This window comes from Alosa alosa, chromosome 2, assembly GCF_017589495.1.
Source record: "Alosa alosa isolate M-15738 ecotype Scorff River chromosome 2, AALO_Geno_1.1, whole genome shotgun sequence".
NCBI lineage: Eukaryota > Metazoa > Chordata > Actinopteri > Clupeiformes > Clupeidae > Alosa > Alosa alosa.
The window spans coordinates 3,843,600-3,855,767 of NC_063190.1; the positions used below are offsets into that span (position 1 = coordinate 3,843,600).

Genomic DNA, 12,168 nt, shown 5'->3' on the forward strand with positions numbered 1-12,168 from the left:
AAAGAATATGCTTTTCTTGTAGCTTAGATTTAGTTTTTGAAGCCTATCTTGTTCTTCATAGGCCTACCTGGAATGGAAAAGCGGCACGTTTTTAGGTTTGTGCAATAACCAGCAATGCAATATTTTTAACTGCAGCTAGACTCCTATGAAGCTTCTGAAGACAGCTGGGTACTGGCAGTTCATGTGGTATGACACTGATCTTCTGGTTATCAATTAGCCTTCAGTTGGATTTTCCCCATTAATACATATGGCACATAATTAACAGAAGTTGGACACACAAAATTATCCGCTTGGCCTGAAGTACAACCTAAGTAGGCATTTATGTGTTCCAACAAACTTTGATATTTATGGTAGTGCATGTAACAGCTCTTAGCACATTTCCTGAAGTAAAAACTGCTGTCACTGTCTTGCAGTGTAAGCTACTGTATCCTCCTACTGCATTGGCCCAGTAGTCTCTGGTAACAGCCGACAGGCTTTCTTTGCGCAGGAATAGTTCTCCTGACAGTCTTACACCCTTAAAAAAGATAACTGCATTGCTTCAAGTGTCAGAAGTTACTACAGTTTTAGAAGAAACATTTGCAGTTCATATGCAGGAAATGCAGTATTTTGGACATTTCACTTCGGGAATCGGGACAGTTTCTGTCTTTAACTGCCAGTGCTCTGTTTCTTTGTCTGATGCCATGCCTGAAAAGGCTTCTCAGTACAGGTGCCTGGCAGGCTCCACACAAGCAACAGGTCTTCAGCCGTGCCATCTATGAAGTAACAAGACTCTCTACCTTTTCAACGTCCTGGACCTCTGCTTTTCTTTAGCAGAGGTGTGACACACAGGGTGGGTTATCAACTTCAAAGTCTTTCTTGTGTGTATATCGATTTTTCATTGCAATGTGTCATTGGAACTCCCAACCTTCTGTGTCCTTCCGTCCACATCTATGGCAAACACGTGGGGAATTCTAGCAGTTTCATCATAAGAGGACGTAAAAATTATCAGGGCTATGTCAGTTGACACCGCAGACATTAATAGCTGGTCCCAAGTCTCAGCCTGTTGTTCAGGACGATTAGTGATCTGCTGCGTTCTTGATGAAGTAGTGGTCAGTAAGCTAGGAGTTGGTTCCCTGGTGGCATGCTGTATAGGACGCAATACAGCCAGAAGCATGATGATAGCTTTCTCTGCTGTTGGCTGATCTCCTTCCCTGAGTTTTGGTATTTTGTCATTGAACGTCATGCGATGTTCAAAAATGGTACCATTTACATTAGCATACATAATGTGATGTCTCAGGATTTCCTATCACGGGTTAGCCTCTCTCACTCCATACAATAAGTTTGAAGAACCTTTACAGCTTGCAGCAGTGCGTGGTATTTCTCATCCATATGCTGATATGCTTTTAGTCATCTCAGTGAATCTAGGGCATCACCAAGTGCGCTTGTTGCACATGTGAAAGTTGAACGACATGTTTGGATAAGGACTGAAATACATGTGTCGCTGCAGCTTCCATTTCAGTGTAAACGACTGGTGCTGATTTGCAGTGTTGATACCAGGCTCCCTCATGCAGTGATTTTACCAAGAATCCTGACATGTCACGGAAGAAGTGGGCCTCCAGCTTATCTGCAAAGGCAACTGAATGCAACATCACACAGGTGCTGCCTTGACCCTCCCAATGGAACGTGCATCTTGTGGCTATGCCATGTCATGACCTTGACCCATGTCTCAGCGACTCTGTCTTGTGAAGCATAATATAATGATGATGCAAACAAGCAAAGCTTTTTACAGTTTTTAACAATATTTCATGTTTATGTCATAATGTTAGCAACTCTTATGTTGTAGGGCTGGTATTAGACTGGCTGGCAGCAAAAGTGATATACTGCAGGAGGGGTTGCATAGTTTGGACCCACCCTGCAGAGTTCCAGTAGTTAGCTGACCAGGTTGTGCACCCAGGTCATAGTCATTGAAGGTCCTAAATCTCATTTCTGGCCTGGGTCCCAACCTTTTCTAACATTCTGATTTCTGAAAAAAGGGGTGTTGCCCCCCTGGGTATTACGTGCACATACTTACACACGCACAGCTTTTGTGTATGTTGTCATAGCAGAACTTTGGTCCCTAGTCAGAGGTATGACTCCTCCTCTTGCTCAGGCCCTCGGTCCATAAAACATCTGGATTCATTCTGAGGACCGAGTTGTGACTTACAATGGTGAAGCCGATCAAGTGAAGTTGAAATGCTGCAATAAGGAGACTTGCTGTTGCATTGGTCCTTGTGAATTTGAAAATAGGACTCAAGTATGTGCACCATCCTAGATGCATCCTAGATTTAGTTAAACTTTTGTCTGTATACAGTCAGAAAAAATCATCTTCACATCACATTTTACAGAGGGAGGTGAAAATCATCAAAAGGTAAGTTACTTCTTTTACCCCTGTATCTGCATAGAACTAGACACTTACACTGTATGAATGTTATAACTGGACACTAGTGAAATATTGGGGGTAAGTCTGTGTTTTTGCAAAACTCTAAATGCATGTGTCCTTAACCTCTTGTAGTTTGAATTATTTTATCATGATTATATAATTATAATATGATGCAGGACTTAAGAATTGAGAAATGCAGTATCAATGAATTTACAAGTATTAGAAAAGTTGAGTGAACATACTTTCTTGCACACTGCATTAAGATTATTTAGAATTTATCTCTTCACTGTGAATTGAATAAGAAGAATGAATATTGTACTTGATTGTACTTTATTCACAATTAAATGATGCCATATTTCTCCCTATTGATTTAGCTGAGTTCTCTTTTCTTCTCAAAGAGGGATATTCCCCATCCTGGCCACTGGCCCCTTTGTTCATTTCCTCTCCCCACCCATAATAAGCTATGGGCCCTGATTCCCATTTTGATTGGCATTTAAATTCTGTAAGGTCTGTTTCACCAACCCCACCCTTTCCCATGTCTCATGCACTCGCTCTCTCTGTCTCATTCTCTTTTGCACTTAAAACTTCTTGAGCAACTGTGGTTTACACCCATCTATGCTCCTGCACTGTCTCAGGGGCTTTACAATGAAGACCAGCTGTGAGTTCACATGGTCTCTCACTCTCTGTCAACTCATGCAGCAGCCTACTGCTAATACAGGAAAGATTAATGAATTAACTATACACTCGGGTGCTCTGTGTTTTCTTTCGGATGCATTTGATTTTTGGACTGCGTTACTTGATTTTAATCAGGCTGGGTTGAGGGCCTCTGCAAGGTTCACCAGTTATTCCGTGTCTCTTTGCAGTTTGTAGATGGTTGCTTGTTCCCATGCTTTTGCAGTGAGTCACACAGAATTTTGTTGTCTTATTGTTGCTGTTTATTGTGCAGTTTTATATTTTGCATACACTAGTCTGATGTCTATTACATACTTAGTCTAGCTCTCATGCATAGCCCCTGCTAGATACATTTGCTCTTACCCTCTATAATCTCACTCTAAGAACAAAGATAATCAGTGGCTGTCATTCTGCAGCAGATTATGTTATGCCCCAAAACACTGATCTGAACACTGAGCTGATCTCCACCCACAGACACAACCCACCATGCCTTCATGGGGGCTAGGAGAGGATAAATCTTTGAGAGAGATCCGAACAGTGACCGATGGCCTGAAGAAGTTGTACCGGGAGAAGCTTCTGCCCTTGGAGAAGCAGTACACCTTCTCCGACTTCCACTCTCCAGGCTTAGAGGATGCAGATTTTGACAATAAACCTATGGTTCTATTGGTGGGCCAATATTCCACTGGAAAAACAACTTTTATAAGGTAACAACAATTTTAGAATTATGAACACATGTTCAAACTAAAAGATGTTTATTGCTCTGTTAAGTATATGAATCATAATTTAACAAACAAGTTATTTTGTCTAATAGCAGTTAGAACTAACGACTTTATGAGGGGTTCTCTTTTACATCCTCAGATATCTGCTCGAGCAAGACTTCCCAGGAGGTAGAGTGGGGCCTGAACCGACAACAGACACCTTCACAGCCATCATGTATGGGGATGTGGAGGGCATCATTCCAGGAAATGCGTTGATTGTTGATCCCAATAAACCCTTTCGCAAACTCAATCCATTTGGAAACAAGTTTCTTAACAGGTAAATAAAATGGGTGGTGGTAGCATAGTGGACAAGAAGCTGGACAAGAAGCATGCAGTAGCCAGAGAAGCTGTGGGTTTGATTCCTGGCTGCCACCGTAGTGCACTTGAGCAAGGCACTTTACCCTGAGTGGCTCTGGGGCGACTGGGCCTTGCAATACTTGAAGCGCATGTCGCTTTGGATAAAAATGTTAGATATTTGGAATAGGGTAAGGGTGGGTGAGAAGCACTATGTAGAAGGTGAAATACTTCTGAGAGAGGGTGTAATAAGAAATCAGATATTCCCAGCACAACAGAAATTCTTCATTTTGAACTTGTGGGAATGTTTTTTTATTTATTCTTTCCAAATATTCCAGATGTACTTTTCTGTCCCAAAAAAATATAATTGTACTAAAGAGCACAAAAACAAAGAGCACTTTGTCAGATTTATTTGCTCAACTATTTTTCCAACAAATATGGACAATGTTCCAGAGGCTCCAAGTGCTATGGCAAGACAACAGAGAAATGTTATCTATTTCATCAAATTAATTAGGTGACAGAATATGTCTGACAGACTTATTGACAAAATACGTTGCCAGATGTTTTAGTGTTTTAGTTGAGGTCAAAATGATGAAGTAGACATGTTTTTTTCTTTTTTTTCTGTTTTCCTGGTAATTTCTCTTTTGGTGTTACAGTATTTTTACAGAATGGTTGGTTATACAGGGTTTTTAAATTAAGCATTATCCTCTCCTATCCATTTTATTTAGTGTCATAAGTAACATGCATCAAACACTTGTTGGTCTTGTTGTTAAACTTCTTGCAGATTTCAATGTGTTCAACTGCCAAATCAGGTTCTGCAGAGTATCAGCCTCATCGACACACCAGGAATTTTGTCCTCAGCCAAAAAGAGACTGAGCAGAGGTAAGACATTGCAACCGTCAAACGTCTCATTCCTACCTCACTGCATTGTAAAGTTGACATGCCATTTTCTGAATTGGTTGCTGTGATATATCTTTCTCAAGCATACCCTGTCTTCTGGAGGTGGAGTTGAAGGAGTTGGAGTTGTTCTAGAGCTGATGTCACTTACACCCCTCACATTTAATTCTCCCTGCAGGATATGATTTTCAAGCTGTCCTTCAGTCATTCGCAGAGCACGTTGATCGCATTATACTCCTCTGTGATGCCAACAAACTGGATGTTTCCGATGAGTTCTCACGCACGATAGGGGCGCTGCGCGGTAATGAGGACAAGCTGAGGGTTGTGCTCAATAAGGCCGACCTAGTAGACACTCAGCAGCTGTTGCGGGTCTATGGCGCCCTCATGTGGTCGCTGGGGAAGGTGTTCCGCACTCCTGAGGTGCTGAGGGTTTACATAGGGTCCTTCTGGTCGTCGCCGCTCAGGGTGCCCGACTACCGTCGAATGTTTGAGAAGGAGGAGGAGAGCCTCTTCAAAGACATCCAGGATTTGCCTCGCAATGCCGCTCTGCGCAAACTCAATGATCTGGTCAAAAGAGCTCGTTTAGTGAGGGTGAGTGCCAAATCTCCACACTATGCACTATTTTGAAGATCGGTGACAACTTTTGTATTATTTATTTTTCGTTAAGTTTGACCCACTTTGTGTTTGAACATGTACAGGCCCATGTTTACATTATTAGCTATCTCAAACAAGAAATGCCCTTGATGTTTGGAAAAGAGACCAAGAAAAGGGACCTGATCTACGACCTTCCAGACATATTCGCTAGGATCCAACAGCGGCATCAGATCTCTCCTGGTGACTTCCCAGACTGTGCCAAGATGCAGGTTTAATGACCTTTACTATAAACCAATGATTTGGCGGTAATCTAAACTATGCTCATCTCTAATGAAAATACTTCACTTACACTTCTCTTTCTGTTCCCTCTCCAAAGGAACGACTGATGAGTCACGACTTCACCAAGTTTAAGGTGCTGAAGCCCAAACTAATGACAGCTTTGGATGATTTTCTGACCACTGACATTGCGAGACTTATGCCTCTCTTGCACAAGGAAGAAATTGAAGTGGCCAGCCAACCAGGGGTGCAAGGGGGAGTGTTTCTGGGGCCACACAGAGGCCCTTTCAATAATGGCAACCCTTTTGTGCAGCTTCAGGAGAATATAATAGAAGGGGACATAGCAGACTGGATAGTTGCTAAAGATAAGGCCAAATACGACGAGATCTTTTACAACCTCTCCCCCAACGATGGCAAACTGAATGGCACCAAAGTTAAGAACTGGATGATAAGCACCCAGCTGCCCACCTCAGTCCTGGGCCGAATCTGGAAGCTTTCTGATGTGGACCGAGATGGCATGCTGGACGAGGATGAATTTGCCCTAGCGAGCTATCTCATTGAGGTCAAGCTGGAAGGTCATGGCCTTCCTCCAGTGCTTCCTGCTCATTTAGTGCCCCCATCAAAGCGCAAAAGGAAGAGTGGGAAAGATGAAGAACCAGAGTTGGTTGCACCAGTTGAGTCAGAGCAACCCACGGCTGTAGATGATGATGATGATCATGATCATAATGATGATGACGATGATGAACAGTGAAAAGGAGACATAGATATTGTTATGTTACTGCTTAACTTAATCTCTGTATTTCTCCCCAATTTTTATATGGACTTAACATACTGTTATTACATTTAGATTGTACATTTATTCATTTAGCAGATGCTTTTAACCAAAGCGACGCACTGAATGAATAATAACACTCAAGCTGTGGTGCAGAGGAGAACCTAGGTAGGAATTACTAGTGCATCCAATACCATTCCTAGAGGGTGAGAGTGCAGACGTCATAAGTACTAGTCAAAGTGTAGTAAAAGGACAATGAGGTAGAGGGAGGTGTGGGTGGGAAGTGGGAAGTGCATGGTAAGTGTGTGTTAGGTGGGCCAGGTTGTTAGAAGTGTTGAGGGAGGAGGTGTTTACCATCTTGGTATTACCATCAAATAGCCTATTGCATGTAGAGAAGTGCCAAGAGAAAAATAATCACGTGTAAAGGTATTGCATGAATTTTGGTAAGACTAAACCATTAGAAAACCAATTATCAAGGTTTGGTAATATTCACAACAATGAGTGAGTCTCTGTGCAATTTAATCAAATTTATATGTTGAAAATAAACTTTCCTTCTCTCTTCCTGTCATTGGATTCTAATGGAAAAACTTCCTTTACTGGAAATTACTGGAATGTCTTAATGATGTCTCAAGAGTAAACTCAAACTGTTATACCGTATATTATTGACCATCAATGTGGTGTTTTAAATTGCATGCTGCATTAAGCCAACATTCTGGAGTGGATTGGTTACATTTGTTTGTGTACAAGAAATTAAATGTATGACTTGGTGAAGGTGTAAAAAAGATCCCTAGGCCGTATAGAATTAGCCGTAAGACTGTGACATGTAAAAAGTATTGTGTCCTGCAAGTTTTATATGACAGTGGACCCACGTGTTTAATGGAAATACCTTATCTTTAAATAGGCTAACGTTACACCTCATTCGTGGAAGTCCGATAGAAATAAATATCCTTGAAGATGTTTGATTCACAAGACACCCCAAAGTTCAAAGACATGGCAAGCAAGGACACCAAACACGCATGCGTGAAGCTATCATGATTAGGCTACGCATAATTCACGAATATGCTTAGTTTATTATACGAACGAAACTGAGGTAATCTACAAAATATGATTCACATACCACAAAAGAGTAATTGTTAGATAAAAAAAAAGTAATTTAATCGACGTGTTTCCCTTTATACAGCTGTGGTCGGAAGTGTGCTTACGTTTTACATGTTTATCTAACTACGATTTCCTGGGCTGATCCCTCAGAATGTCTCGGTCCTTGCTCCGCCTTGGTTACATAGTAGTTAAGGAAATATTACCTACTCGTTTCCCCAGAGTGAGTTCAATATCCAATAGTTCCCTACCAGTTTATAGCTGCTGTCCGGATCCTGCAGTTGCATTTAGAGCTAGTTCGACCTGCGCCATGGGTGTGAAAATTCATGTTGTTTACTGGTACGTACGGTTTGTGTGCAGATAATTTATTTGCATGATTTTTTATATACATAACGCTTAAACGCTTAAATCTTACATTGTGAATAAATAAGCTGTCTGAATTAAGTTAAGTGATGGCTATGTGAAAATGTTTGATTTGTTGCGTTCTACGATTGTTGTTGCATAACCAAACGTTAGCAGCAAACATGCATGCACGATTATCCCTGTTATATGAGACGTTTTTTTTTTTTTTTAAAGGAACGATTATGACCCATGTTAGTGCAAGGCATTGTTTAATGGTTTGACCAATGTGTTTGGCACACGGATTGGATTTGCGAGCCTTGTATTGTTGCCCAGCTAGCTAGTACACCACAGCGTTGCTTCTCAGATCAGTGAGTGTTACTAACCTTTAAGGACTCAAAGCAATTTGTCCTTACAGATCTGGTTTCCTTGATGGCCAGTAGTTGTTATCACTAACAATGTTGTCTTTACTTTTAGTGGTGGATGAGGGTACAAGCCCAAGGTAAGTTTATTTTTTATATTCTATAGTTATTTTTTATATTCTATTCTATAGTATACTATAATGTGGGAGATGTTTTGCTTTTCAGACTTCTGTAGGGCCTAGCCCTAGGCTATATTATTAGGCAAACACATTAAATCCACATCCAATTTTCACTGGCATTCATGTGGGGAAGAGCCGCACCCGCTGGAGCTTAGTGTCCCAGATTAGGACAATTTAGGATACACTTTCAGCAAAAAAACATGGCTAATATAAATATTGTTCACAGTTCACCAGATTCAAGACATTGCTTGAGGATGAATTCCCGGGCGAGCTTGACATAGTAAGTTGACTTATCAGAATACCTTTAAGTAGTTTAAAAACTCTTCATAGGAAATGTTTTTCTAGAAAGAAAAACACTTTATTTTCCATAAAAACTATATCTACGACATAAATGTTATTTTTAAACCTTGCAGACTGGTGAAGGTACCCCTACATCAACTGGATATTTTGAGGTGGAGGTAGAGGGAAAGTTGGTGCACTCCAAGAAGGTTGGTTTTGTTTATTGTCATGTGTTTTTTTTTAAATTTTTTTATCTGTGTTCTTAACATTCTGCCAATGCAGTCAAACTTGAATTGGCCTACTAGCTGTATGCTGCTTAAAACCTGAAAACCCTGTTCCTCTGTTTTAGAATGGGGAAGGGTTTGTAGATGATGCCAAGAAAATGGATAAAGTTGTGAGTGCCGTCGAGAAGTGTCTGGGCAAATAAGTGTTTGCTGACAGAGGTAAGAAACCTTTCAATTACATGTTCAGTTACATTTTTAATGAACATTTTGCATTGTCTGCATGTCTGCTGCTTTTGTTACATCTATGTAATATGCATACATATAAGTGTATATGTGAATCTGTAAAACTTTTCACTTATATTTAGCTATTTGATTGTTTTCTTCTCTGTTCTCTGTCCGCAGTTTTACTTCCTCTGTTGTACTTCCTCCTGGGAATTGCGAATGATGGTGTTGCCTAAAGTGTCTATGGCACGGGTAGCATTTGATGGTTTAGACTCTTCCTTTGAGAGGGCCGACAGTGTGTGTGTGAAACTCCTACAGTTGCACTACTTTATGGGAATTCAATTTATAGACAATTGGAATTTATTTAAGGGCATTGTATTATATCTGCTACCATCCAAAAAAGTAAATATTTGATGTTCAAGGGTATATATATACACTATCTCAAAATAAAAAGAAACCACTGTTTTGAAATTTTGAGCGTGAATATTTTTGTTGCAATAGAGAAGATTTCTGAAGAACCTGGGAAAAGAGTGCAGCATTTGTTTCTATAGAACATTTTGAACAGGCATGCCAAAATGTCTGTTTCTAAAACTGATAGTTCCGGTCCTTGATTGTAGTTGGCTGAATCGCGTTCGATGCCGTTGTAAAATCCAGCATAAACATATACCTTGACCGCATTTCGTTCTATATTACTGCGCTACCATAACTTCATACAAAAGTTAAAGTAGTTGCCTTTGATCGTTGTTTCAAGAACCATTCAGATAGAGGAAATATATTTCTTGGCGGAAGAATGATTATCTAGGAATAAGTCCTTTTATTTCTAGTTGCTGTGTCTTTACTTTATGAAACTTTGCCAGGTATTTATAGTAACAATTTTAGAAAAGCAATAAGCCATAGGTTACACTGATTCTACAACAGCTAAGGGGGGTTTTAGGCACTAAGGAGCGTCGTGCCTAACAACGCCCCTTAGCTGTTGTAGAATCAGTGTAACCTACTGCCTCTCGGGGCTTAAGTAGTTGTACATCCTGGTTGGGTTACACTACTGGAAATCTAATGATTGTTTTAAATGGGAGGAATTATTGGAAAGATCCAAATACTTTCTCTTTGGGACCCTTCTTGGCAGCAGGTAGGTAAACAGTCCTGTTAGGCCTAATCAGGGTGTGCCCACTTTTGTCATGCTGGCATTGTCATCATGACTCAGGTGAACCTTACAAACCTACAGCCTTACACACCTACAAGGTTACACTCTGCATACAAAAATGCACTATATAAATAAATTTGACTTGTGTACCAAACAAATCATTTGTTACCATGCAACACAAATAGCCTAATGCAAACAAGTTGTGGCATCACATTTCTTAATAAGGCATGCAAATAATGGACCACACCAGTAGATTTGTCTGACTTTGCATACTGTAGGCTTGTTGTTTCATGTCATCTGATTCCCATACCTGCGGAATGGAAGAAATCCTTCCCTTACAAATAAAAATTAACTTTGAAGTACAGTGCAGTTACACTCCAGTTGTACGAAGTAGAGTTCAGTACAATATTACTCTCATGTCCAATATTGCATTTTTGCAGTAAAGTACAGTACTATACTGCAATGCAGTTTTTTCATGTCCAAAATATTGCATTTCCTGCATAAGAACCGCAAATAATTGCTCCAAAACTCCAGCTGCAGTTTTGACAAGTTAGTCAGGTACGAATCTTCAAGATTGTGTAACCCTGTAGGCATTTTTGAGGAAAAGTTATACCAGATTTTTAGAAAGTTCCATGTCTCCTGAACAAGGATCCACTGTATAACATTGAAATAAGGGTCCCATTTTCTTGTAATTGTTATCGAAAAAAATGGGTGCATTATTCACGGCCGAAGATGTGCTAATCTGCATAATACAAACTTTTATATCGGAATTGAAATCCACAGACTCGAATAGACAGAGTGTAGTGAAATAAGCAGTTGTGCTCTCTATTCTTGTGTATTTTCTTTGCACTGATCTGAAGGAATACAAGTTAAGGAAGCAAAATAACATGAAATCTCACAATTGATCGCTGAATGAAAAAAATAACTGTTTTTGGTTGTACTGTCCCCTTCAAGTTAAATAGTGCATTATGCAGGAATCAAATGTAACAAATTTGATGCAGTGCCACCAAAACGGGGACAACAGCATTTGGATATGTCAGTGAAGTCTCTTTAGCATTATATCACTATAAATAAGACCATCAAAAACGGAAAGCCTTCAGGTCCCTGAGGTGATGGAGATGCTTTTTCCAGCTGGAGGTAGCTAGAAGGTACAGCCTGTCCAAAATCAACAGAAAATACAAAGAAGAAGTGGTGCAACAAATCAAATGAGAATGGATCAACTGCAAAAGCAACTGCCATGTAGACATGCATTTTTGACTTTTTGACTCATGACTTTTTCAAGCGTCAGGATGAATCAAGGCTGGACAACCTTTAACCAAAATCACAGTGAAAGGTGGTAGGAGGTAGATTAGAACCAAAATTGAATGTAAAAATAGATGATAAAGAAATGTAGTCAAATAGGTCACAGAAGTGAAACTACTGGGTGTTTTGATTGATAGCAGGATGTCCTGGACGAGCCAAGTTAATGAAATGGTAAAGAAGATGGGTAGAGGAATGGCTGCAATTAAATACTGCCGAAAATACTTGCCAGGCTGCTTAGTTAAGCAATTAATGCAGGCTGTAGTTCTGTCCCAGATGGACTACTGTACTGTGGTATGGTCTAATACATCAGAAAATAATCTCAATAAGTTACAGGTTGTTCAGAACAAAGCTGCACGTATTGTGC

The 12,168-nt window shown here is 40.1% G+C and overlaps 1 protein-coding gene across 2 annotated transcripts; it reads left to right on the forward strand.

Moving 5' to 3' along the window:
- Nucleotides 1–714: 714 nt before the first annotated feature.
- Nucleotides 715–9,832, forward strand: ehd2a (EH-domain containing 2a). Of its 2 annotated transcripts, none has more exons than XM_048267700.1 (12): nucleotides 715–829; nucleotides 3,545–3,774; nucleotides 3,929–4,105; nucleotides 4,907–5,004; nucleotides 5,198–5,610; nucleotides 5,718–5,882; nucleotides 5,990–8,095; nucleotides 8,573–8,597; nucleotides 8,863–8,916; nucleotides 9,050–9,124; nucleotides 9,265–9,358; nucleotides 9,542–9,832. In XM_048267700.1, the coding sequence occupies exons 2-7, from the start codon at nucleotides 3,557–3,559 to the stop codon at nucleotides 6,638–6,640; spliced, it is 1,722 nt and encodes a 573-aa protein (XP_048123657.1). In that variant the 5' UTR covers nucleotides 715–829; nucleotides 3,545–3,556; the 3' UTR covers nucleotides 6,641–8,095; nucleotides 8,573–8,597; nucleotides 8,863–8,916; nucleotides 9,050–9,124; nucleotides 9,265–9,358; nucleotides 9,542–9,832. The 2 variants fall into 2 exon arrangements, with proteins under 2 accessions (XP_048123657.1, XP_048123650.1); XM_048267693.1 differs by lacking the exon at nucleotides 715–829 and adding an exon at nucleotides 2,177–2,386.
- The last annotated feature ends 2,336 nt before the right edge of the window (nucleotides 9,833–12,168 follow it).

Excerpts from the sequence above, each read along its gene's own strand:
- ehd2a (XM_048267700.1), top strand. The coding sequence starts at position 3,557 with ATGCCTTCATGGGGGCTAGGAGAGGATAAATCTTTGAGAGAGATCCGA. Across the intron at positions 5,005-5,197 it reads CAAAAAGAGACTGAGCAGAG|GATATGATTTTCAAGCTGTC; the intron begins GTAAGACATTGC and ends TTCTCCCTGCAG. Across the intron at positions 5,611-5,717 it reads AAAGAGCTCGTTTAGTGAGG|GCCCATGTTTACATTATTAG; the intron begins GTGAGTGCCAAA and ends GAACATGTACAG.